This window comes from Desmodus rotundus, chromosome 4 (assembly GCF_022682495.2).
Source record: "Desmodus rotundus isolate HL8 chromosome 4, HLdesRot8A.1, whole genome shotgun sequence".
Classification (NCBI taxonomy): domain Eukaryota; kingdom Metazoa; phylum Chordata; class Mammalia; order Chiroptera; family Phyllostomidae; genus Desmodus; species Desmodus rotundus.
This window is the reverse complement of record NC_071390.1, coordinates 31,917,291-31,944,253: the sequence shown is the minus strand read 5'-3', so window position 1 is coordinate 31,944,253 and position 26,963 is coordinate 31,917,291. Positions and strand designations below refer to the sequence as shown.

The window sequence follows — 26,963 nt, the reverse complement described above, 5'->3', positions numbered from 1 at the left end:
GTGTGGAGTATTTCAAATTGTGTAGCTGGCTGGGGGAAGATGCCTGCATTCCCTCTGCTTCTGTCACCTGACGAGAACAGAGCTCTCCGGTGTGGATCTGCGTTCATGTGCCAGCTTGTTTCACGACCACACGGCATAACTGTGTTCAGAACTATTTCATCTTCATGTGGATTCACGAAGGTTTAAACACATGGTCTGAGAATCAGGCTCACTAGTAACTATTTTAAACTCTTCCATTTAATCAGAGAAAACGCCTTGCATATACTACATCGTATTTAAAAAGGTAGACCTGGAAGGTGGTTCAGGTTCAGTTGGTTGGAAAATTGTCTTATAAACCATAAGGTTGCAGGTTCCACTTTCAGTCAGGGCACGTGCCTGCATTGCAGGTTTGTCCCCGATCAGGGAGCAAAGGAGAGGCGACTGATTGATGTTTCTCTCTCACATCAGTGCCTCTCTCTTTCTCTCTCTCTCTCTCCCTCTCCCCCCTGCCCCCTCCTCTTTCCAAAATCAATAAACAGGATAAAAGAACCCAAAATGTGCCTTGGCTGCTGTGGCTCAGTGGATTGAGTGCCGGCCTGTGAACCAAAAGGTCACTTGTCTGATCCCCAGTCAGGGCACATGCCTGGGTTGTGGGCCAGGTCCCCAGTTGCGTCATGTGAGAGGCAACCTATCAATCTATCTATCTCATATTGATGTTTCTATCCCCGTTCCTCCCTCCCTTCAAAAAGAAGGAATATGCCGCCTGCACAGCCAGTTTGGATCTATTTACAATCACTTTGTGTCAATTCATATTAACAACAACATACAGCAAAATACAGAGTTGCACAGTAACTTTAGTGTGTGATCATTGAAGACTGAAGCCAGACTGTCAGGTTAATTCTGTTTTAGAAAAGGTACAGAGAATAAGTAGCATAAATGGTAGGTAGAAAATAGACAGGGGGAGGGTAAGAATAATATAGGAAATGTAGCAGCCAAAGAACTTACATGCACGACCCATGGACATGAACTAAAGGGTGGGGAATGCGGGTGGGAGGGGATGTGCAGGGCGGAGGGGAATAAAGGGGGGAAAATGGGACAACTGTAATAGCATAGTCAATAAAATATATTTTAAAAAAAAAACCCAAACAAATCCTAGCCTTTCCCAGCAGAACCTAGGGTTTTTACTTGACTAGATGAATAATCGTTGCAGGAGTCTCTTTCTGCTTGTGGGAAAGTCGCTATGGGTGTGTGATTAAATGTAGACCATATTGTCATTCCAGTTGTAGTTCAAAGGTGAGCCATGTTTGTCAGGCTGTCCTCCCAGCCTTCTGAAGCTTTGTCTCAGTCCTCAGGAAGCGGCTCACATGTGCTCGTGACAGGTCCAGTTCATGGTGTGAGATGCCAGGCGTTGCCCTGCCTTTGAGCACTACACATTTTCTGCTTGCCTGCGTTTGGGTTCTCAATAAATGGGATCCTACAGCAGGTACTCCTTTCATGTCTGGCCTCTTTCTGTCACCGAGAGCAGGTCCGGCTGCCTGCCACTACGAAAAGCAACACTTGAGAGGCAGGTGCTGATGTAAAGGAAAGTGGTTTGTTTTCAGGGGCTGGCCATCTGGAAGATGGGGGTGTAGACTCACATGTCAAAGCCCATCCCCACATCTCAGTGGAGGCAGAGGTTTTCATAAGGAGGGAGAGGGGAACAGAACAAAGAGATCGAGGGAGGGGGTTGGAAAGTTCTGTATGTGCAGATGAGCACAGTCCGTTCTGATAGGGACAGTGATGGTCCTGTGTGCGTCATCCTGGTTTAGTGCCCCTGGCTCCCCGTCATCCTCACTACACGTCATCCTGGATCCACAGCTGAAGGTCAGCAAATCTCCCGGAGCCGGGATGCCTGAAGGTCGAAGTCTGTATCTTTTGAAGTTAGTTCTAGGATTCCTATACAAACGTGCTGTGTATCTACAAGCTCCATATTAGAGTCGCCACTTTCAGAAACATCAAAAGAATGGTGGGGTGGGTTACAATCCCCTGTTACAATTTTCCACTATTCCGTGTCGACCTTGTCGTGTCTGTAAGACCTACCCTTGTTGTGTGTTGTAGTGAGTTGTTCATTCTCGTTGTTGTGTAGTATTCCTTTGTGTAAAGACACCATGACCTATTTACCAGACTGCTGTTGAATGGCAGTTGGGTGTCTTTCAACGTTTGTAACAACCCCATGAAGGAGATGGTGTTATTTTGTCCATTTTGGGGATGGGTAAAAAGCAGCTTTAAAATGCATTTACCTCAAGTCATGCAGGGCATTGTGGTCTAGCCAGGCCTTGAGCCCAGGTCACCTGACTCAGGGCGCATGCTCTCCACCTCACTCTCTTCGGCCTCAGTGCCCAGCTGGGCTCCTTAGTAAGGCAGGTCTTTGATCCGTCTCTGCCTTTCTTCTGTCCCTTTCAAGGAATTAGTTGTGAGGCTGCAGGAGCTGGACCAGCAGACAAGCATCACTGTCACTAAGCTATATATGGGTTCATCCCTCCCCAGAGATTTGTTTCTAGGTCAAGTTTACTGTGCTTGGAGTGAGGGCTTTGCCAGGTGGTCCCATTAGCTCACCTGACTTGTCTAAATCCTGTGTAGGTTTAGCACCCCCACCCTCCATTTCAAAAACATGTTTAAAAGCTAAATTGGCTCTTGTGAGGAGAATTTAACACGTTATTTTGTTAGTATATCTTTGGCTTTAACTGGTTAGGCGCTACTTTTGTCACATGGAATGTGAAGAAAGCTGAAGACTATTTTGAGTTTTTTGTTTTATTTTATTTTTGCTTTTCCTATACCAGAAATTCTTCTTTCCTATATTTGAGTCTTAACTGGCTGTCTGTAAGAAATGAAATATCAACTCACTTTCTGTTTTTTAGAAAGTATTCGCCAATTCACTTTTCTGTCAGTTGCTTCCTGAACGCCAGTCAAGGAGAGGCTACTGATTAACAGGAAAAAGAAAAGTCAATTTCCTAGCCTGGAGTCAGCAACCCAATGCCAGGAAGTTGATAGGAGGTCAGTGCTGGGCCTCTCCCTGGATGGAAGTGGAGGGTCATCAGTAGGGCCCCCCACTCCCAAACTCCATCATCGGTGAAATGAGGCGTTCTGCTGCTGCATGCTTCCCTGACCTTCTTAGGACAGTGCAGAAGTTGGTGGGATCTGGGCTGTGATGACGAGGGAGCGAGTATTGAGGAAGCCTACATCTCCTCTCAGAAGCGAGAGTTCCTCTCCGGTAGGGTGCATCCTACACTGTGTTTCCTGCTCTGGAAAATAAGTAATTTTAACGGTCTTCAAATCTGAGTGGAAGATTTCTTTCCTTTTCTTTTTAAATGACAGACTTGGTTGTGTACATATGGGCAGAGAGGTTAAAATTGTTTTCTAAAAGCATTTTAGAAAAGTTAAATGTGCAGACTGCCCTCTGTAGAACTTCATCTTTTTTTCCAGACACTCCTTTCCACTGTGGAATCCGTGAGCCTTGCCAGCCAGGAGAGTGGCAGTTTTCCAACAAAAAGGCTCTTTTGCTTATTGGTTGATAGGGGGGAGGGTTTAGCTCGCTATGTAGGAATGTCTGAGTTCGGTCTTCTTTGATTCTGAAACTGCCTTCTCTTCCCCCCAGTGTCTTTATATCACCCTCATGCCCCGCCGCACCCCCCAGCCACCCCCACGCCCTGATTCTGTGTCCCACGCCAGCCACCCCCTAGCCACTGAACTAGCTCACCACTGATTTCAAGGTAATGTGTGAAAGCAGCATGTGCTTAATACAGGATATTAGGTCTTGCTGGAAAAATTATGTAAACTTTGAAAAGTTATTATGTCTGAACTTTGAGAAGTGGTTGTAAAACTTTCGTCTTTTAAGATGACTCTTACTGTTCTCCTATAACGTAGTTGTTTTTAGCAGCTCATAGACCAAGACTTTCAAGCCACCTTTTCCCCTCTGATTGAGACCAGAGAAGAAAGGCATTCCTTTGGAAAGAATTTCTAAAGAGAGAATTTTATAAATGGAGTATAAGAAACAATGAGTTGCAGAGATGAACATCAGTGTTCAAACGGCGTATGTATGTATCAGTGCAAGGCTGCGCTTTATTTTCTGAGAAGTAAACACCTACTAGGGTGCCAGATAAAATAAGATATCCAGTTAAGTTTGAATTTCAGATAAATAGCCAATAAGTGAGTATAAGTATATCCTAAATAGTGCATAGATGTACTATATTTTTTATTGGTTGAAGCTGGCAGCTTTAATAAGCTTTTCATTATGGCTTTAGATAATTTAAATCAATTACTATTTTCTGAGTGCTTTCTGCGTGATGATGAGGCCGGCACCTGGCCTTGGGAGCCCAGAGCTCTTTCCTCATGGTACCCAGAGCTCCTAGCACAGTATTGGGCAATGAAGATTTTTTGAAAAAAAATTAACCAAAGGAATAAAAGAAGTATAGAAAATGATGAATTTGTGACACTTATAACCTAGGTGGGAACACAAACTCACATATATAAAAAGATAATGTGAGTTGCTCTTATTCTGGACTTTAATTGGTTAATTTACTTACTAGACTAAACCACTTAAGCAAAGGATCCAAATTCTAAATACATGAAAGCTTCTTCCCACTTAACAGAGAAGTGACCATTGAACAGGAAATTGAACATTAGTCTTCCTGGAATTTTTTAAAAGTTCACTTATCTAATCTTGTTGGAATTTGATGTCATCTTTTTAATTATGTCATTTAAAATGGATCCGAGTGACCAGCTGTGTGACCTTGGGCAAAACACTTAACATCTTTGAACCTCAGGTTTGCCATCTGTGAGGTGGATGGGCTGAGTCATGCCACGCCCCGCTGAGCTTTGTGAGGCCCCGGCATGGCTTTCGTTTCTGTGACAGGTAAGGAACCCACCACTGCAGCTCCCTTTGCGCATGCTTTCGTCAATGGACACAGCTGCGTGTTCTGCACGTGGGCAGAGGGCCATAGGCTGTTTGCCCTGTGCAGAGCTAGAAATTGCCAGGCGTGAGGAGCTTTTACAGCTGGATGATAAAAAAGAATGCCCCTGCGTTTTGAGGGAAATCGTGAGATTTCTTTCTATATTACACATGGCGTGGCAGGAGAAGGCTGAGCAGAGGGAAGCACTGAGGATGTCAATAATTTTAACTCTTACCTTCACTTAATTATTCTTCTTCTAATTCTTTTATTAGTAATAACAAATATTTTAATAAGCATTAATAACAACCTTTTTTTACTCTAGTTAACATTTAGTGATGGCTTTAGTGATGGTGCTGTTTTATGTGTATTTTTAAATTTAATCCTTCTAAGAGTTCAGTAAGGCAGCAACTGTCATAAAAATCACTTTACAGATGAAGGAGCTAAGAGGTTAAATGCTTTGCTCAAGGGCATGCAGCCAGCAGCTGGAATAACCAGGATGCACAACCGGTCACTCTCGCTGTGTTGCCCTTTACTCATGCCCTTTACTTGGCTGTTCCTCGCAGAGGGAGAAGCTTCTCAGCGTCCACTCTTGTGGTTCGAATGGGAGACTGTGCCTGCTAATCTCATTTCATTTCCTGAGTTCTCCTAACTGAATCATCAAAATATTTTGCATGAAAGGAGGTCTTTGAACTGGGCAGGAATGTCCGCACTGAAGTTCTATGGTTCTGTTTGTTCCAGAGCATGATGGCTTTAGTGACCTTTCTTACTTCAGGACTCTGCCTCACGGTACATGGAGCACAGGCTGCGTAGCAGATAAATGTTTAATTTAGTTGTACTTGAACAGAGAATAAGCAATGTTTGTCAGCATTTTGATGTAAACTTTTCAGAATGGTGTTTTCAGACCATTTCAAGCTGTAGGACTCTCTTGGTTCACAGTAATACACATTGTAGTTGGCTATCTCTGGATCCTTTATGTCATATTTGTGGAGGAAAAAGCAATGGAGTAATACATGTAAGGATGTGCTCAGAGAGTATATGACTCATTTAACTGATCCAAGCAGTGTACTGTGTGTGTCCAGTTTAATATATAAGTGATGACTCGAACCTCAGCACTAACTGAAATGCATTGGGTAGCATCAGTTTAATTGATTCTCAAAAAATACGGGAAACATCAGAAACTGTAACCACAAATTATTATATATAGTTCCTTGATGCAGATTTCAAAGAATATTTTTACAAATGCATTTGTGAATGGGAACTGTGTTTATGTTAACATTCGGACTACTTCGGCCGTGTTCTGTCATGGCGTCTGTGAGAAGACTTAGGTCTCTTGCTTTAAGAAGACTTTAGCACACAACACAAAGGGTCCTGTAACTGAAGTTGGGGATATGCTATTCTACTGAGAACTGACACTAAAGCACATGTGCCGGTGAGGACCAGAGGTTGTTTAAGGGCATCCTAAGAATCAGGACTTGATTCTGTAGTTAAAGGAAGCCATTGAAAGGTTTTTTAGATTTAATCTTTATTGTATTTTTTCCAGTACCATTTAGTCCCCGTATACCTTCCTCTCCCCCACAATCACCACACTGTGTGCATGTCCATCAGTCCTTTTTCCTATTTGCGCAATCCTTCCACCCCCAACCCCCATCCCCACTAGCTGTCATCTGCGCTCCATCTGTGGGTCTGTCCCCATTTTCCCTGTTAGCTCAGTTTGTTCATTGGATTCCACATGTGAGTGAAATTATATGGCGTTTGTCTTTATCTGACTGGCTTATTTCACTTAGCATAATGTTCTCCATGTCCATCCACACTGTTGCAAAGGGTAAAATTTTCTTCTTTTTTTGGCCGAATAGTATTCCATTGTGTAAATGTCCCATAGTTGTTGTATCCACTCATCTACTGATGGAAACCTGGGCTGCTTCCTTATCTTGGTGACTATAAATAATGCTGCAATGAACATAGGGGTGCTTATGTTCTTTCCAGTTAGTGTTTTGGATTCTTTTGGATATATTCCCAGAGGTGGGATTTCTGAGTCAAAAGGCAGAACCATGTTTAATATTTTGATATATCTTCATGCTGCTTTCCGCAGTGGCTGCCCCACTCTAACTCCCACCAACAGTGCACGAGGGTTCCCCTTTCTCCACATCCTCGCCAGTACCTGTTTGTTGTTGATTTATTGATGATAGTTGTTCTGACAGGTGTGAGATGATATCTCATTTTGGCTTTAATTTGCATTTCTCTGATGATTAGTGACATTGAGCATCTTTTCATATGTCTATTGATTGGCCATCTGTATGTCCTCTTTGAAGAAGTGTCTATTCAGGTCCTTTGCCCATGTTTTAATTGGGTTGTTCGTATTTTTGGTGTTGAGTTTTGTAAGTTCTTTATAAACTTTGGATATTAACCCCTTATTAGATGTATCAGCAAATATTTTCTCCCATTCTGGGGGTTGTCTTTTTATTTTGTTGATGATTTCCTTTGCTGTGCAAAAACTTTTTTGGTTTGATGTAGTCCCATTTTTTTACTTTTTCTTTTGTTTACCTTGCTTGGGGAGCTACATCCAATAAAATATTGCTACGAGAAAGGTCTGAGATTTTACATATAAAAGTAGCCTGATTACAGAGTGTTTTGGAAAGTTAATCTGATTGTCAGTTGGGGGAGGAAGTGATGGAGCTGGAGATCATTAACGGAGTTCTGAGCTAAGGGAGAGATAACATTTGATGGATGCTTTACAACCTAGAGCAAGTTCAGAAGGAGGGACCATGGGGGGCTGTGCTCAGGAATAAGGTCCAAAAAGCCAGGCCAGGCCAAGGGGGATATTTACCCACAGCAACAGAGGGCAGTGCAGCCAGAAGGAGCCTCCAAACCGTAGTCAAGAAGACAAAGAATCAGGAAGGCCTGAGGGATGAAAGGTGCCCTAAGTGAAAATGAACCAGGAGGACTCAGAGGAAGGAGTCTGTTGGAGAGCATGGCACAGATGAGGCACCTGGTTCTGGACCAAGACTGAGACCACTGAAGGCCTGCTTGCCACATAATGTGGACCTAGGCCTGAATACTCAAGTGGAAATCATAGGAATCAAAACAGTATCCAAGTCAGGGTGTTAACATTGGGAACTGGGGGAAAGATCTTTATGTGAGAGACACTGTGAGGCAAAGCAAGACTTGTGGATCAATGATACATAATCAGAGAGGAATGAGGTCAGTGGGTTCCATAAGCCCTCACAGCCATTTTAAGAGCAAATCATGTTCCAAAAGATGATTTGGAAATTAGTTATTTGGGACTTGGGAAAGTTTAATTGTTAAAAATTTTTATTTATAAGGGAACATTAATAAAATATCAATATAACACAGCAGGAATATTGCTACTCCCAGTGTAACCATGAAATCTAAATTTCCCCTGTCCTCACTATCTTTCCACCCGCTTCTTAGTGTGAGTGTGAGTGTGAGCGCTTCCCATCCACATCACCAAAGGAGGCTTCTGGGTCCAGGGTTGGAGATGGAGGAGCACCTGTGGGTGCGTACATACCCCTCTCCTGAAGATCCTGGGGAGTAACTCCACACACATACACCCCCAACTTCTCCAGCCATGTAATTTTCCATCCTGGGTGCACTCCAGGGCAGTATGCAATTTTAGGATTATTTGATCCAAAAATATTTACTCTTTTACCCTTCAATAAACTTTGTCCAGTAGCTTCTCTTCTATTTTCCTGTTTTTGAAACACAAAACAGCCCTGTTGAGGGTTTTTTCCCTTTAAGAGTTTCGGATCTCATTTTTTTGTCCTCCTTTTTCCCTCTCTACTGAAATGTAAGAGCCTCTCTCTGACTCCTAGGTGATGAAGTCCCAGCTGGGCCAAACACGGACCCCTGACCAGGAAGGAAGGTGCCCAGGAGCAGTGTGCCTGTGCTTTGGGGGCTTTGGGACAGGCTGGGGTCTGGGGGTGTCACCAACAGTGCGGTGGAGACTAGAGCCAGAGGAAGAGCCTGGTGAGCTTTTGAGTGAGTTCACCCAGAAGCTGCAGTCCAAGGAAAACCTGGCAGACTCCTGGGGTACATAAGCAGAAGCAAGACCGAAAGCACAGAACTATTTCAATTGTCCCCGCCTTTATCTGCGGCTTTACATTCCATGGTTTCCATTACCACAGTCTGAAAATGCTAAATGAAAAATCCTAGAAATAAATAATTCATACATTTTAAAATTGCACACAGTTCTGAGCAGTATGTGGAAATCCGCCACCCTCCTGCCTCACAGGCACGGAATCTAGAGGACCTCCAATACCACGTACAAGGCCTGGAGGAGATGGGCTTCTTCACTTACCTTGGCAAACATCGAATGATGCGTCCAAACTATCTGAATTTGCCATCCTGGGTTTTCCAACAATTTGCACGTTTTTAAGACGCTTCAAAAAAAAAAAGTAAATACTGTAAATATTTTAATAAGCAAAGCCATGTGGAATTTTTTAAGGATGCCTTAACTCTGCCCTCCCCCTGTGTTTTCTTTGTTGTCATTTTTCACAACATTCAAATTCTTGTCCGTGTGACATCAGTGTGTGGTTTATTTCGTGGTGGTGACTTCCAAGAGTCAAATCAACTTAGTTATTGGGTATATTTTCCCCTTAACTTATTTTCTTACTTATAGTTTTAGCCTCTTTATTAAATTTTTCTGTGTTAGGAGTTGGTGGAAAATGATCATTTTTGGTCTTAAAGAAATTTTACACCAATCCTAAAACTCTTTTCCTGAACTCATACTTTTAAGTTATAAATTCCAGATTTGGGTCATTTCTGTATTGTCCAATAACTGTTTTTGACAAATGATTTAATTTGTTCTCTTCAGGAATTTGTCAGCTCATTTGTCTCAATTCTCACAACTGGTATTTTGCCGCTGGCTACTTGGTACGATTACTTCCCTTTTAACTCAAGAGTAGTTTAACACAAAGTATGTCCCCATGAAGCTGGTGGTTTTCAGGGAGGTGTGGTTAGCAAGATAAGAAGTGTGTACAGCTTATAATGAAAACTGTATTCATGAAATTCGATTTAGCTCTCTCAGATAATCTATAATCTCTCTTTAGGTAGATACCTTAGAGCCTTATTGTCCTCAATGGAAACTCTTTTTGGAAAGTTTTAACTTCAATGACACTTCTTCAGTTAAAACGTCCATATCTGCCAATAACCACAGGATTGGAGTTGAACCTCAAATGCCCAATGGGTAGTGATTGCATCAAAGTTGAGTAAGATTCCCTTCCTGCTGTTCAGCTGTTTACATATTGTACTAAGATTGTAAGGACACGTTTCTCTGAGAGGTTCGTTCCTGTGAGGCGCCTCCAGCTGACTCAGGCTCCAGCTTCCTGAACAGAATGTATGTACGGCAGAGTGAACAGAGGTTCTCGTTGGTGATATCCACTTCCAAAAGCCACCAAAGCTTCTCCACCGGCAGTTTTTCTCTGCATGAAATGACTAAGCGCCAAAAACAACCCCCGTGATCAAGTGACATGGACTGTTCTTTAAAGGTCGTCCGCTAGAGTTGACTGTACTTCATTATGTATTACAGAGGGACAAGCTGTCTCAAAGGCTTATTTCAAGGTGCAGAGTTAATGGTTTTCTAGTTGTTGGTGTCAGCTGGTGGTGGTTCTCTTGGTGCTCTTGCACCTCACGACTCACTTGCGTTCACATCTCTTACCCTTCGAGCATCAGACCACTTGGCTCATCATTTTCTGGTTGAGAAATTCTTCATATTGAAAAAATATATTTATTTTCAAGTTTAATATAGAAAAATCAGAATATAGAGACAGAAGAAAAATAATTACCTAGAATTACCTAACCCTCAAGATAATTACTATTAGCATTTTGTCCTTTATTTTTCAGAGTTTTTCTTTGTAGCCTTATACATATAAAAATACACATATCTGCACATAAAAATACATATATTTAAAATGGAATTAACATTAACTTACTTTGTAACCTATTTCCTCATTGGGGTGTATATGATGACACATTTTTGCATCAATAAATATAGGCATGCATATCCATCATAGGGATGTGCCATAATCTATTTAATTGATGGGCATTTTGATTGTTTCTGATTCCACTATTTTAAATAATAATATTACCATGAACATTTTGGGGTGATGATTCCTTTTTCTGAGGTTCTTTGAGAATTAGCAAGACTAGCAGGGGAAAATCAGAGTGAGGCATTGCATGTTCTTAACCAAACTTGAATAATTTTATTTCCATGGGAGAATGAGATTAAAAATAAACTAAAATTGAAAAAAAATTGTAAAAGAGCTTTTTATCTTCAAAATTTTAAAACATACTACAGAATAATAACGATCAGAACCATACATAAGAATTCTAGCCCTGACTGGTGTGGCTCAGTGGGTTGAGCGTGGTACCGCAAATCAAAGGGTCACAGGTGGGTTTCCCATGCGCAGGCGTGTGAGAGGCAACCAGTCAGTGTTTCTCTCACACACTGATGTTCTGTCCTTCTCTTTCTCCCTCCTTTCCCATCTTTCTAAATAAATAAATAAAACCAAAAAAAATAATTCTAGAAGTAGATCCAAACTATTCAAAATTTTCAAATACGGAAATGAATTATAATAGAACATATTTTGAAGTCACTGGATATAATGATGGAAAATAACAAAGTTGATCCATATAACCACATGACTCATGATAAAATGGTCAGATGTGTCACAAAGTTCATAAAGTTTAATCGTATCAAGACGGATGAAGTTTGAAGAGCATATTTGGACCAGCTATACTGAATGATCAAATGGGGAGACATCAAAGACAACAGGGATATTTTATATATTCTTAAAATAACCTTTAATATGATATATATATTATGTGATATATAATAAAGTACATATCAAGAGGAAAGCAAGTGAACAAATATACTGAATTAAAATTTTGCTACACGAAATACAGAAAAAGAGCCAAAAATATTTTTAAATAGTAGATGCGCTAAAAAGAAAACAAACAAAAAAGAAAAAATGGCTGAGGTCATTGTCCAGATTGCAGTTAATTAATATCAAAAGAGACAAACACAAATTCGTAAGTAACTTTTTACATGGAAAAATACGTACTCTTACTAGTAATTAAATAAGCAAGGTAATTGAGGGGGGAAAACAGTACAATTACAAATACAACAAATTAGTTGGAATATTTAGAAACAGGTATATTATGGTAGCCTGGTAACTTGGCTTTGTCCTTTGGAAAATGAACTGGTGATACATAGTGAGATCTCTTAAACAGTTTATAAAATTTTAATACTTCATTATTTCACTTTAGGTTAACACCCCAAGGAAATACTCTAAAAGGGGAGAAAAACAAATAAAGATTGATAACGGTAAAAGCTTTGAAGCTACTCGTGTTAATGAAAATGGAGAATGGTTTTTTGTTTAGAATTTTACATAGTATCAAAAGCCTTAATATACAGGATGTCATTTAGTCCACAATGGGGAAGCTGTGACACAGACGCCTCCCAGCTGGGACTGGAAAGTAGGAGCTGTGCCTAGAAAGGAGTGAGACCTGCACTTAAGAGCCAGGAAGCCTGGCTCCACGTCCTGCATCTTCCAGGTGTGGGACTTCAACCAGCAGTGTGTGATCTGTAAACAGGTCACCATGCCCAGCCTCCTTTACTCCCAGGTTTTGAGCAATAAGCAAGATAATGCATCTGAAAGTGGAGTTTCTACTAGGAGCCTGAGAGAGCAATTACTAAAGTTGCTGCTTTTTGAAAATGAATCTTTAAATGAATTTTCAACCTGCACACTGAAGACATGGAGGTTTGGAACACTTTTAATCAGCAGCAATCAGGGCCAAGTTCAAAGGAGACAGATTGTCCCTGCATAGGAGCCAGGAGAGTATGAATTCAAATCCGCTTACTCAATTTTTATTGATTAGATTATGCACATGTTAAATAAATGTTTGAGCATTGGGAAAGCCATAACTTGACATGTGGTTTCCAGCTTCCACGTTCCTCCAGTGTCCCCCTTTCACAATAGTACTCCCTGTGACATGTGCTTGAATTTGGCTCCAAGGATGCCCCACTGAAGCTTTATCCCCATCACAACTGAGGGTGTCTGCCCTGACCTAGCCTACCCCATCCTGAGATCCAGAAGCGCCCTCCCCCAGCACTCCCCTTTCCACATCATCAATGCGGGAGGAGTGGACAGGGCAGAGAGACACGCTGCAATCCTGGGCTGTGTGCGGAGGTCCCAACTCTAACAGCTCTTGAGCAAAGGCCATCCTCAAACTGAAAACTAAGGGTTATGACTGAGACAGTAGGAGAGCACTAAGTTTGGGGTAGAATGAGGAGGCTTCAGACTTGTGCATCTCAGATGGGCAGACATACCGGCTGGGCTTTGGGCCAAAGATAATGACAACTGGAGCAGCAACAATGACGGTGTGTGTGTGACTCTTCACCCCAAACCAATGGCTGTCCTATCCACTGTCCGATTTGATTGTGAGCCCCACCTCTGCAGACTTGCCTTAGAGTGGACCCAAACCCCTGGAATGCTTCTAAGTCTGGGTGGCTTAGACCTCAAACTATCAGGATTTCTCTAGAGCAGATTCAATGCCACCCGGGCCTCATCAGATTCAACGTCTTACTGTGTGTTACATTTTCTTTGATACTTCATACACAAGATCATTTTATTTAATCCTTACAGCAACCCTGTAAGGAAACTATTCTTAGCCCACTTGACAGAAGAAACATCCAAGCCTATAAAAAAATTATGAGTTTATTTGCACTAAACTGACAATAGCTGCCAGGGAGCAAAATCCCAACGGAATGAGAAAATGATCTGGAGGATGGCGGTTTTGCAGCTTATTTTATATATTAAAATTGAAGGAAGGGACTAAAGGGGGTTGCATGGAATCCATTGGTGATAGATTAGGGAGGCAGAAGAAAGCAAAGTGGAGGGATCTCTGAGCTGGATAAATAATAAAATGGAGAGACAAACAGTTCTTTCACATCGGTGGGTGTAGAACAGTTAACAATGAACATTTATAGCACAGACAGGTGGCATTCAGGGAACAAGGTAACAATGAGAGGTTAGTTTGATGAGTGGGAGTATCCTGAGCAGTCTGGAAAAAAAACAAATTACTCTGACATTCTAAAGATAGGGCTAACTTAAGGTAAAGATTGACCCTTTCAAAAAATTATTTTTTTAAAGATTTTATTTATTTTCTAGTGAGGTGAATGGAGGGAGAAAGAGAAGGAGAGAAACATCAATGTGTGGTTGCTTCTCATGAGCCCGTCACTGGGCACCTGGCCCACAACTCAGGCATGTGCCCTGACTGGGAATTGAACCAGCGACCCTTTGTTTCGCAGGCGAGCACTCAACCACTGAGCCATACCAGCCAGGGGTAAAAAATTGATTTTTTATTGTATTTTTTTCTATTACCATTTATCACCTTTATACTCCCCTCCCCCCCAGCAATCACCACACCGTTGTCAGTGTCCATGAGTCTTTTTACCTTTTCCTCCATCCCTCCACCCCCTAACTGCACCCCCACAGAGCTGTCATCCTGCTTTCTATCTATGAGTCTGTCTCTATTTTGCTTGTTAGTTTAGTTGGTTCATTAGATTCCACAAATGAGTGAAATCACATGGTATCTTTCTTTCTCTGACTGGCTTATTTAACTTAACATAATATTCTCCAGGTCCATCCATGCTGTAGCAAAGGGTAATATTATCTTCTTTTTATGGCCAAGTAGTATTCCATTGTGCCAATGTCCCATAGTTGTTTTATCCACTCATCTAGTGATGGACACTTGGGCTGCTTCCAAATCTTGGCAATTGTAAAAAAGTGCTGCAAATAACATAGGGTGCTTATGTTCTTAGTTTTTGAACAGCAAAGGAAACCATCAACAAAATAAAAAGACAATCCACTGAATGGGGAGCATATTCACCAATACATCTGATAAAGGGTTAATATGCAAAATTTATAAAGAACTTATAAAACTCAACACCAAAACCAAACAATCCAATTAAAGATGGGCAAAGGATCTGAATAGACACTTCTCCAAACAGGACATACATATGGCCAATAGACATATGAAAAGATGCTCAACATCACTAATCACCAAAGAAACGCAAATTAAAACCACAGTGAGATAGCAGAACTATCAGCAACTGAGTCTAAAAAACAAAAGCAAAAACAAAGCAAACAACCAGAACAGGAACAGATATGGAGAACAGTTATAGATATGGAGATCATTTGGAGTGTTACCAGCTGGGAGGGGGAAGGGGGAGAATGGGCGAAAATGTATAGGGATTTAGAAGCATAATTGGGTAGGTACAAAATAGACAGGGGGATGTTAACAACAGTATAGGCAATGGAGAAGCCAAAGAACGTATGTGCACAACCCATGGACATGAACTAAGGGGGGATTGCAGGAGGGAAAGGGGGAACCCAATGAAGGAGGACAAAGGGAGAAAATTGGGACAACTGTAAAAGCATAATCAATAAATATACTTTAAATCAATCAATCAATCAAGCATCAAACAGCCAGTGCTGGTGAGAATGTGGAGAAAGGGGAACCCTTGTGCACTGTTGGTGGGAATGCAGATGGTGCAGCCACTGTGGAAAACAGTATGGAGATTCCTCAAAAAATTAAAGATGGATCTGCCTTCTGATCCAGCAATTCCACGTCCTGGAATTTACCCAAAGAAACATGAAACACTAATTCAGAAGATTGACCTTTGTCAAGGATGATGCAGGCCTAGAATGTGACCACCTGCCATGTCTCGCTTTTAGTTAGGAATTTTTAAGTTCAGACCATCCTATGCAGTTACTATAAGTCTGAGTTTGTAAGGCCGCCATGCAGACCTCCCCTGAGTTGTCTGGTTTAGTACGCGGCCCTTTTTTCATCCACAGCCCCATTTCACAGAGCAGGAAACAGAGGTTCTGCAGTTTAATGATTTGCCAAGGGTCACAGAATAAGTAGGCTGCAAAGCAGTTTTAAACTCAGGCTTGCCTGACTGCAAGACCCATACTCATCCTGCTCCTACACATGCTGAGGGGAGTTTTTCTGAGCCAGTAAGCTGGAAAGAGGTAGGGATTTGCAAAACTGTCCTTAGGCACCTGGAAAGGGAGTTTAGCACCAACTTGGTGGTTTACAGGCCACTTCCTGCTAAGTGACAGTTTTAGACGAGGTGCCCGGAAATGTCTGTGTGCTGTTTCCACACACAGGGAGGCAAGGATTTTTTCTTTAACGTGTGTTTTGTTTTTCATAGAGAACATCCCTTTTCCACTTTCCTTTCAAAGCTTAGGAGACTATATACTCTTTCGAAGGGAGTAGAGGGCTCAGCAAGGAGAAGTTTTCAGCTACCTGGTCCCTTGGCAGTTCAAATATCATTCAGAACATCTGCTTCTATTTTATTTGTTTGCCTTTTGAAGTAAGTCAAGGGTAAATTTGACATAAGAAGCAAAATGTCTTCCTGAACCAAAAATCCCGGTACTTGGCTATCTGAAAAAATTACTTTAGTTGTTTACACATTGCAGGAGGAACAGAAATCTATACAAACCCCCATAGTTAAGATTCAGCTGGTAAGACCCCAAAGTTCAGAGATTAACTATTAAGTACTTTTAAAAGTATTTATGTATGTATTTATTTATTTATTTTTTAGAGAGAGGGTAAGGGAGGGAGACAGAGAGGGAGAGAAACATCGATCATTTGCCTCTTGTACAGACCCTGACCAGGGACTGAACCCCCAGCCTAGGCATGGGCCCTGACCCGAAATCAAACTGGTGACCTTTCGCTTTTGCGGGATGGAAGATGCCAGCCCACTGAGCCATATTGGTCAGGACTACTGTTAAATACTTTTAGAGTAATTCCTTCTGGTCGTTTCTGAACTGTTTTTGAAAACCACGCACTTGTTGGGGAGATGATTAACAAGATCATAACAAAGTTCCCACAGAAGACTAACAAAGCCTGGAACTTATTCTGGATCTCTCCCTCGAGGGAGACAAGACCACCAAAGGAGAGGAAAAGTAAGCTCCGGCGCACATTCGTGTGCACTGATAGGTGGGCAGCAGCCCCGTAAATAATATACTGTGAGTGGGACCACAGCCCTTCTCCATAAAAGCAACACTATGGACCCGTATAGCTCCACCATCTGAATCTCATCTATTTTCTGGTTTGCTTACTTTCTTAAGTGGCTCTTTTCTTTTTCGCATGTGGTAAAATTTACGTACAAGGAAATGTCCCTCTGGAGTACACCTGCAGTGGGTTCCAGCCGGAGTGCCACACCTGTGTCCTTTAAGCCCAGCGTTGTCACCCCGACACAACTGCTGTTCTGACTCAGTAAATTAGTTTTCCCTATTCAGGGACTTCACATAAATGGAATCATATGTAGGTTTTTGTTTGTTTGTTTGTTTTATGTAAGACTTCTTTGACTCATCAAAATGTTCTTCTTTATTAGCCATGTTGCATGTATCAGGAATCCATTCCTTTATATTGCTGAGCACATTCCATCATATACGGATTCTACAGTTTTGGGGTTTTGTAAGGTGTTTTTGGTGTAGATTTTATTTGTTTGTTTTGTTATCTATTTTCTTATTGACGGACACTTGGTTATTTTCAGTTTTTGTCCAAATACAGTTGCTAAGAATATTTTTGTACAAGTCTTTTTATGGACATGTTTTCACTTCTCGAGTAAACATCTGTGAATGCAATTGCTGAGTCATAGGGCTGGTAAATGCTTAGTTTTATAAGAAACTGCCAGGTTTTCTTCAGAGATGGTTGGACCATTTTACACCTCCACTGTCAACATGAGAGAACATCGAATGCCATTGGACGTTTTCGGTCGCATCTCATTTGGTCTTAATTTGCATTTCTCTCATGACTAAGAGCATTGAGTGCTTCTTCTTGTGCTTACCAGCCCTTTATGTATCTTCCTTTGTCAAGTGATTGCTCCAATCTCTTGCCCATTTTTAAAGATTGAATTGTCTTTTTACGATTGAGTTGCAGGTGTTCCTTGTACTCGTGTATGCTCCTATAGTATACAGGTATATGTATGGGATCCTCCACCTCCTCCGAGGAGTGGGGCTCCAGTTACTTGATCTTTTTGGCTGTATTTGCCCTCAAAATGATGCCAGGGATTCTGCTTTGTTTAGTAGTACTATATTCCCAGTGCCTATGATGGACCCCTGCACATAGTAGGAGCCGTTAAACGACTGGAAAACTTTTCAGAAAGAAAGGGTTTATTGGGCATCTGCTAGCCAGAAAAAGGACCAGGCCCTGGGCCATGCAGTCTAAAGCGCCAGTGGCAGGACTAGATGGAGAGTGTGAACATGTCCTTGGTCCCGGAGTGGATGGGCTCTTTTGTACAGTGGGTTTGGGGAAGAAAGATGTAAGTTGTTTTGAAAGAATTTACATTGGCTGTGGGAGGGCAGGTAAAGGTGAAGTAGGAGCAGTTCTAGGGTAGGTGTATGGTCCCGAAGGAAGAAATAGTTCCTACTTCTGATGGGCTGTGACAACAGTCAGGAAAGTTCATATATAAGCAGGATGTGGTGGCATCTGGTGGTTGGCTTTTTTTTTCCCCCCTTAAGAAAGCAACCTGTAAGTTGATTCAAAATTTCAACACATATTCAGGAATGTGAGCAGTCTTTTGTTGACTTTGGCCTGTGGCTCTTACCTGATTAACCCCCATCCTCTGGCCTGCTGTGATTTAATTTAGGACATTTCAGAATTATTTTCTTGTTAGAGATCATTTACATAAACATCCACTGAAGCAGTGAATGGATGAACCGATGAGCTGACTTCTGCGCCTGATATCCAGACTCAAAGTTCTTGAATTTAGTGGCATTGATTAAAAAGGAAATAGGGAAAAAAAAAGGAATGCTTCCCTTGAGCTATAAAGTATACTTGACACAAAAGACTGAGATACCTTTAGGGGATTTGTTCACCAGGGGAAATACTGCTAGGATATCTCGAGAAATAGCCTCTTTTGCCCCATTTATGTACCCACAAGCGAAAGCCACCACTGCTGACTTGCTGCGTTCTGTGTGCGACTGTATCCCACCTCTTCCTAGTCTTGGGATCTCACCCGGCTTGCTTGATGGATGATAAGAGAGCATCTAACTTTGGAAGGTGTTAGATGATCCAGCTGATCCCAGCTTTCCACATCTTCCTATTGGCTCCCTCTGATGCTGCCCATTCCGGGCCTGCCTGGCCCCTTCGCAGGGCTCAGGGCGCTGCATGCCTCGCCAGCAGGTCTGCCCCCACTGGTGTGCGCTGCCTTTCTCAGTACCTGGGGCCAGCAGGGGGCTCCCCCCACCCATGGTCTGTAAGTGATTTTCCCAGTCCTGATCCAGCGGGCTCCAGCCTTTCCTGCTGGGGTGTACACTCAATATCATCATCAGCATCCACATTGATAGAAAACTTTGCCATTTACAGAGCACGTCACACCCATCATTCGCATAGCCTCCAAATAGTCCTACTTGTATCCCCCTTTGTTTGTTTGTTTATTCTTCCCAAATGAGGTGGCATGAAGAGGTGATTTCATTTGCTCCAGAATGTGAAAGTTGCCCTTACGTAGCCCAGAGTTTCCTGAGACTCTCTGGGTCTTGCTCAAAGAATACTGGTGTTTTCTTATCTCGGATGGGTGTGCATGTGTGGTGTTTAAAGGGCTCCATAGACTTTTATAGTTCAGCAGCTTGGATTACATTTGTCTTAAGAAATTGAATGACCACACCAAAAACGTACATGGGTAGTTCTCAACATTTTTCTTAACCACCATTATGGGTTCCCTCTACCCAACTCTCCTTGGATCACACATCACCAAAAAAGAATTTCACCAAAAGCTGCACATTTTAAAATGTCATGGAACCAAAACTTTTGCATTGTGTCAATAATAATCTCATTCAAAATATACTTTCAAAGAGTCATGATGGGTATTCTAGTAGAATTAATGGTACTCTGTATGCCAATTATACATATTTTGTTATCTTATTAACTGTTGTACTTGATCTTGTGTTTTTTGTAGGAGAACCAGCAGAAATCCACCAATGTCATCTATCAGGCCCACCATGTGAGCAGGAATAAGAGAGGGCAGGTTGTTGGAACAAGGGGCGGATTCCGAGGATGTACCGTGTGGCTGACGGGTATGCCATGTTGAGAGATTTTCTTTTTTTAATCAAAAATTGATGTGTGGCCCTGGCTGGTTGGCTCAGTGGATTGAGTGCCAGCCTGCCAACCAAAGGGTCACTGGTTCGATTCCCAGTCAGGGCACATGCCTGGGTTGTGGGCCAGGTCTCAAGTAGGGGGTACGTGAGAGGCAGCCACAGACTGATGTTCCTCTCTCTCCCTCCCCCTCGTTTCCTCTCTCTCTAAAAATAAATAAATAAAGCCTTTAAAAAATTGATGTGTGACACAACATTTTAAGGAAAAATTGATGTAACATAATTACATGTTTAACATTAGAAGGAGCTGAGGGTGCCCGGGTGCACTCCTAACTCGACCCTTGGTGAGAACTAGGACTTTGATAAGTCATGGAATGTCTCTCGTTCTCAGTTTCCTCCTCTTCGTCAGGAGAAGATGGGATGAGCTGATGATGACATGGCCTTTTGGCCTAAGAAATTGCACGATACTCAACTTCATGCCTAAGCACATTTACCGGAAGTCATGCAGGGGGCTTTCCTCACTTGACATCAAGCGTTTGGCATCAACCATAAAGTTCTGGGTGTTTAGAAAGATTCTTTACTGCTTTCTGATATTTTAGCATTCTGGGAAACTATTGTACTTAGTGTAAAAAAATTAAACTCTCTGCAAAAAGGAAAGAAGGATTTCTGTTTAGCTAAGGATTGCCCCTTGTGTATAGAAATAATTCATTCCCACAGAGGTAACCAAATGAATCTCCCTTTTCTTGTGTTTTTATAGCCACAGAATGTCAAAGCTAAGGGTTAGTGACAGAACTGGAACCAGTCCTGGGCTGTGGCCTTATACTTTGAGTACAATGTAGAAGTAGTTGATTCCTGGGAAAATTCTGAGATAGCCTGGATTCAAAAGAAAAAATTAGATTCATTTTATAGTCATAATATTTCAAATAGAGATGACCCCAAATGCAAAGATATGTTTATACAGGTTATGAAAGCAACTTACGTGTTACCGTCTATTCACAAATGCTGAAATATTCTTACCTGAAGATAATTCTAGTGAATACGGCAGAGAGGGTCCTGCCTTGCCTCTTCTCTTAATATCCTCCGTGTTTCCCATTTGTGTCTAAATCAGCTTCATTCTTCTTTTTCAAGTTTTTTCTAGAGACTTGGGCACTTGCTTTTGGTTTTCTGGTTTCATTCTTCCCTGGTCCATGAACTTTTTCCAGCTTCCGGGGGAGGATAGACAGTGGGCGAGGGCCCTGCCAAAAGGCAGTACTCACCTATCGTGTTTCCTGAAATGTTTTCCCCAACTCCCTCTCGGAGACATGATGGGCAGCAGCAGATAAGACGCAGCTGTGTTCCAGATGTTTCTCTCGTTAGGTGCTTGTCTTCATGAGGTGTTTGCCTTCATGTATTTGCCCACCTTCTTATTGGGACACCCACACAGTGCCCACTTTTTCTAATGTGGAACACCCTTGAAAAATGAAAAAGAACTGGTGGAAGAGGGGAAAAATTTTAAAGAGTATGCTTCCTTTGGCTTTTCTTACTTTTAAAAAATAATCTTTTCCTACTTTATTTTTTATTCTAACATTGCAGAGGTAAGATATTGACCAGGCCATCTGGAAGAAACTAAATACTTCTAATTCAGAGACTTGGATTTGGGCTCCAGCTTCACCTACGGTAACTGTGTGACTTTGGCCAAGCCAATTAACCTCTCTCTGAGGAATAAACACAGTACCTTTCTCATAGAGGTATACGTAGAACTGAGTGAAATAGAGTAAATACGCACTTGGCACAGTGCCTAGTCCGTGGTAAATCTCTTGACAAATGTAATTAGTATTACTCCAGTTTTAAAAAAAATAAATATGGCAACAATCTGGTTTTATACAGTTACTATTATTTCACTCTAGGTTTCCCGAGTGCTGAAACAAAATCAAAAGAAATTTCCATTATTTCTCTCATTTTCTGATGGGAGAGAATATCCCAGAGAGTCAGGAGTCCCATTTCTCCTGCCCCACAACCAGACAGAACTTCTAGTAGACAATGAGTTACATAATAGATTGTCTACTATTAAGACTTACTTAATAGGCAAAATTACATAACAGACCGTGTCTTCGACAATGATTTATAGACACGGCCAACACATTCTTCATGTAAACAGTTCTTCTAATGATCCCATGGCAAGGCCAGGGGCACGACTTTGAAACATAACTCAAACATGGAAAATATTTGTTTACCTTTCATATACCACCTTTCTTCCCGAGTCTCCTTTTCTCTCTGTCTTCGTCCCTGCTTTTCTCATATTTTTTATTTCCCCCCCCCCTTTTCACCTGCTGTCTTCACTGTAGAAACCTCTCAACCTTCTTTTCTTTTCCCCTAACTTTTCCTCTTCTATACCCAGCTGTCTGACAGTGGCTTGGCACGACGGAATATTCTTCAGGTTCTGAGATCTTTAGGACAACGGAATTTTTAGAGTGCTACTTTTCCGGGGCACTTTAGATTTTGAGCTCTTAAGTAATTTTGGAAGGTAGCATGTCTTTCCCTTTCTCCTTATGTTCTCCTTCACAGAGAAACTATAAAGTGTGTTCCCAGCCATTGTGCTCTGAAACCACAGTAGAAGGTATCTGGTTACTCTGCTCTGTGGAAAGACTCAAACACCCAAGAGCATGGCGGTTCTGCATATGTCCACAGCCAGCTCAGGACACTTCTCTGCCTTCATGTTTGGAGAGTCATGTTGGAAAAAGTTCAGAAACAAAGGACAGTGTATGGGCTCTGTTGTAGATGGCTGTGATGTGGGCCACCCAGCCTGGCTGTCCTTTCCACTCGAGCTTATTGTTGTCACAAGAGGATATGAGGACACTCTTACCAGGCCTTCTGTTTTTGTTTTTTTTTTTTAATTTCAAGAGAACCAAAATCTGGATTTCTGTGTGCAACTTTCTAATATCTAAAACACTCTGCAGGCAAAATAGCACATAGCAGGGACCAAATGCAGCCCCACAAGGGTCCCCCGTTTATGAACCTCACTTGCTCTGAAAGGCTAATAGTCCCAATTAGAGACAAACAGTTATTTCAAGATTTGAAAGAAATGCAAGTACTTGACTTGTAGTAAACCATGGTTTTTCTCGATTTTAAAGGTTTTGATTTGAGATCAATCAAATGATTGTAAAAGGGTATAATTACACTTCAATTGGGTAAAAATTAGGATCAGGCCACAAATAGAATCAGGTTCGAGTTTGTCATCTTGAACGGTCAGGGACGATGCCTGTCTTGTCCTGCCCGTTCTGCACAGGTCTCTCCGGTGCCGGGAAAACCACGGTCAGTTTTGCTCTGGAAGAGTACCTCGTCTCCCACTCCATCCCGTGCTACTCCATAGACGGGGACAACGTCCGTCATGGCCTTAACAAAAACCTTGGATTCTCTCCCGGAGACAGAGAAGAAAATATCCGCCGGGTTGCCGAGGTGGCCAAGCTGTTTGCGGACGCCGGTCTGGTCTGCATTACCAGCTTCATTTCTCCTTTCACGAAGGTAACTGACTCGGTGCTGCACTCGGTCCTCATATAAAGCGCCTGGGCTCTCAGACTTGCCAGGGAAAGCAGTGGGGAGGCGGGGAGGGTGCAGAGGAATGTAAACTTTCTATTTCCCCCACTGTTTCTTCCTCCCCTCACTTACTCCCTCATTTCCTCTATTTAATGTTAGTCATATAAAGAGAGTTCCTTCATTTCCAGATGCCAGGGCACCAGACGACATAACCCCTTCCACGCTCACAACTGTGAGGTACACTTGGCCAGAGCTGAAAGGAAGAACATGTTAAGCAAGAAAAACTCTAAAGCTCTATGGTTTCATTTCTCCAAAAACTCAGAATGCTCGGCTTGCTTAAAGGAAACAGCAGTTCACTTCCAAAGCACCGGGTTCTGTGTGTTTAATGTTGAAATCACTGAGGTCGAGTGTCACTCTGCTTGTTTTACACCAGGGAATTTCTGGGAGCTTCAAATAAGATACCTGTACTTTGAACATGTCTTTTGAATGAACTGCTCCCAGATTGCCAGCCCTGAACTTTAGCAGAGATTCCTTGCCATTGTTTTCTCTGAAAGTCCTTGAGAGAGCGGTGTTTACTGGAACGAAGTTTCTGGACTTTCTCTGAAGGCAGAGTTTCCTGCCGCCTCTGCAGAACACTGTTATCTGCAGGCTGTGGGATACCAGAGGACACAATGTTTTATGATGAAGACTTTAATTGCGAAAGCTCTTCTTATGTTCCTTTCTATTCTTATTTTTTAATTTTATTTATTGATTTTTTAGAGAGTGAGAGGAAGGGAGAGGGAGAAAGAGAGAAACATTGATTTGTTGTTCCACTCATTTATCCATTCATTGGGTGATTCTTGTATGTGCCCTGACCAGGGATCAAACCCTTGGCATATAGGGAGGAGGACCTAATCAACTGAGCGACCCCAACAGGGCCTCTTCTTACTTTCATAAGCATAACTTTTTTTTCCAGGATCGTGAGAATGCCCGCAAAATCCATGAATCAGCTGGACTGCGGTTCTTTGAAATATTTGTAGATGCGCCTTTAAACATTTGCGAAAGCAGGGACGTGAAAGGCCTGTACAAACGAGCCCGAGCAGGGGAGATCAAAGGTAGGAGAAACAGCCCAGCAGAGCACCATTGCCACTTACATGGGTCCCCGGTCCTTGCCAGTCTGTTCCCAGAAACCTGCCAGAATCTTCAAAAGCTGTTTTCCAAAATTGCATATAGCATACACAACTTTTTATCCCACCATAATACCTTCAGTATGTCCGTGGACTAAATAAAATGTGGGCTCATGTTTTTCAAGAGCTGTTGCCTCAGCAATAAGCAATAAAGCTCAGGGAGCTAATATGGATGAGTATATGTGAGCATGTGAGTAGGAGGAGTGTGTCTGAGTCTTTCCATATTCTTGTCTTCTTTTTTGATTCTAACCAGCTGCAGGGAGCTTGGACTTTGCTAGCCAGGTTTTGTGGATAATTTGGGGCTTTCTCTATTGAAAATACAGCTGTATATTTCCTCACGTATGGCTATAGGTCAAAGATGGCTGGTTGACCTTTTCTGTTATAATCCGAATTCTCAGTTTAACACGTTAGTCCAACATCTGTTTTGCCTTATTGATTTAAGAAGAGGGTTCTGTCGGCGCAGATGTGATTCCCACCCATCTGCCTCACAGGATTTACAGGCATCGATTCTGATTATGAGAAACCTGAAACGCCGGAGCTTGTACTTAAAACCAACTTGTCCTCCGTGAGCGACTGTGTCCAGCAGGTAGTGGAACTGCTACAAGAGCAGGTGGGTACACTGGTTGTCTTGTCATTTTCTTTGTTTTTAATTTAATAAGATGATGAAAGAGCATGTATTTGCTGAAACATTCTTCTTCAAGTTTTCATTTCAAGTTGTTACCAATTCTGCCTCATTGCAGAACATTGTACCCCATACTATAATCAATGGCATCCATGAGCTCTTTGTGCCGGAAAACAAACTGGACCAAGTCCGAGCCGAGGCTGAAACTCTCCCTTCACTGTCAATCACCAAGGTAATGGTGTGCAGACTGGCCAAAGGCTATTAGGCTTGATATTAGTTGTTATAATCCATTTATAATTGCTCTTAATAATATGGGCGGTATGAATAAGGGAAATACAGTGTTCATAAAGAAAAATGCTTCATTTTGTCAATTTTTTAAAACCTCTTCTCCAATCAAATCTGTCACCAAGAGTTGCCACAGGGCAGGTGATCACTGCTGGGTACCGAGGCAGACCGGGAGGGAAGGTAACGCTATATTTCCATAGGACAATTTTACAGGACTGCCTTCATACCTTCGGTTATGCCAAGTTGTAGGCAAGAGATGTTGGCAGCTGCTGGCAGACTACTTGCCCTGGATGTAAGAGCTTCTTGGGCGATCGAGAAAGAATTTGGGGAAAACAACAAGCAACCTTGAACTGAAGTGATGTGAATGCCAATCTTTTTCCACTCTGCCAGTCCTGCCCTCCCGTCATCGGGGAGCGTCCAGTCCGAGGAGAGAGGGAGACAGCTTTAGTGGCGTTTATTTTACTGCCTGGGAGATCCAGGTCCAACCCCAGCTGGCTGCTCGGCACATGCCTGGGCCTTGTATGTTAGTTGGTCCGTACGAGTGGACCATGTTTTCATTGGTATCTTTATTATCTATTAAAGCCTTGGACATTCTTATGAGAGACAGAATGAATTGAGAACGCGCTTCAGCTCATGAAGTCCCTGCACTCTAATAAGTCATGACGAGTTTATGCACAGACCCCCGACTCTATAAAATAAAATCTGAGTGTTCCGATGGTCCAGGCAGATTAGAAACATAATTATAATTACAGTATGAAATCATGGTTCCATGAACAAAATAGGCTTTAAGGTTTAAAAAAAAACCTTCAAATAATCTAATAATTCATATTTTTTAGTCCTAAGGATGATAGGAAAGGTTTCAGAGCAGTGACCCAGGAGCTGGGTTTTAAAGGATGAATAGGAATTTTCAGGTGGGAAGGAGGATAGGCCTGAAACCACGTGTGTGTTTAGACTACCTATTGGCTGGCATTGCTGGTGAATAGGCTCCCAAGTGGGGAATGGGAAGAGGTGGAAGTCCCTACTTAAGCCCCCTGGCCTGGAGCTTCGAGGACTTTCCGTATCATGCTAAGAATTTTGGAATTTTATCTTAGAGTCAATGGTTTGCCCAATTCAGTCAACTAAATACAAGAAGAGGACCCCCCCCCAAAACCAGAATTATCTTCTGGAGTGCAGGCCCCTCGTAGTACAGTCTTCCCTTGATAGGTGAGTGTGACAGGAACCCATCTGTATCGGTGTAACAGCTGGCATTGTTGTGAGAGGCTGTGTTCGGCTTCAGTGAATATTTTTTAAACTTCTTTCAATGCATTCGCCCATTTCATGATGGACAGTTTATGAGCACACCTGC

The 26,963-nt window shown here is 42.2% G+C and overlaps 1 protein-coding gene across 3 annotated transcripts in view; it reads left to right on the top strand.

Annotated features, from left to right (window-relative positions):
• Positions 1 to 26,963, top strand: part of PAPSS2 (3'-phosphoadenosine 5'-phosphosulfate synthase 2) — a 75,802-nt gene that overhangs the window by 24,638 nt on the left and 24,201 nt on the right. For all 3 annotated transcript variants that reach the window (XM_045197734.3, XM_053922876.2, XM_045197736.3), the window contains exons 2-6: positions 19,897 to 20,014; positions 23,298 to 23,533; positions 24,501 to 24,639; positions 25,203 to 25,321; positions 25,452 to 25,565. In XM_045197734.3, the coding sequence (XP_045053669.2) occupies positions 19,897 to 20,014; positions 23,298 to 23,533; positions 24,501 to 24,639; positions 25,203 to 25,321; positions 25,452 to 25,565 (726 nt within the window). The remainder of the gene's footprint in view (positions 1 to 19,896; positions 20,015 to 23,297; positions 23,534 to 24,500; positions 24,640 to 25,202; positions 25,322 to 25,451; positions 25,566 to 26,963) is intronic.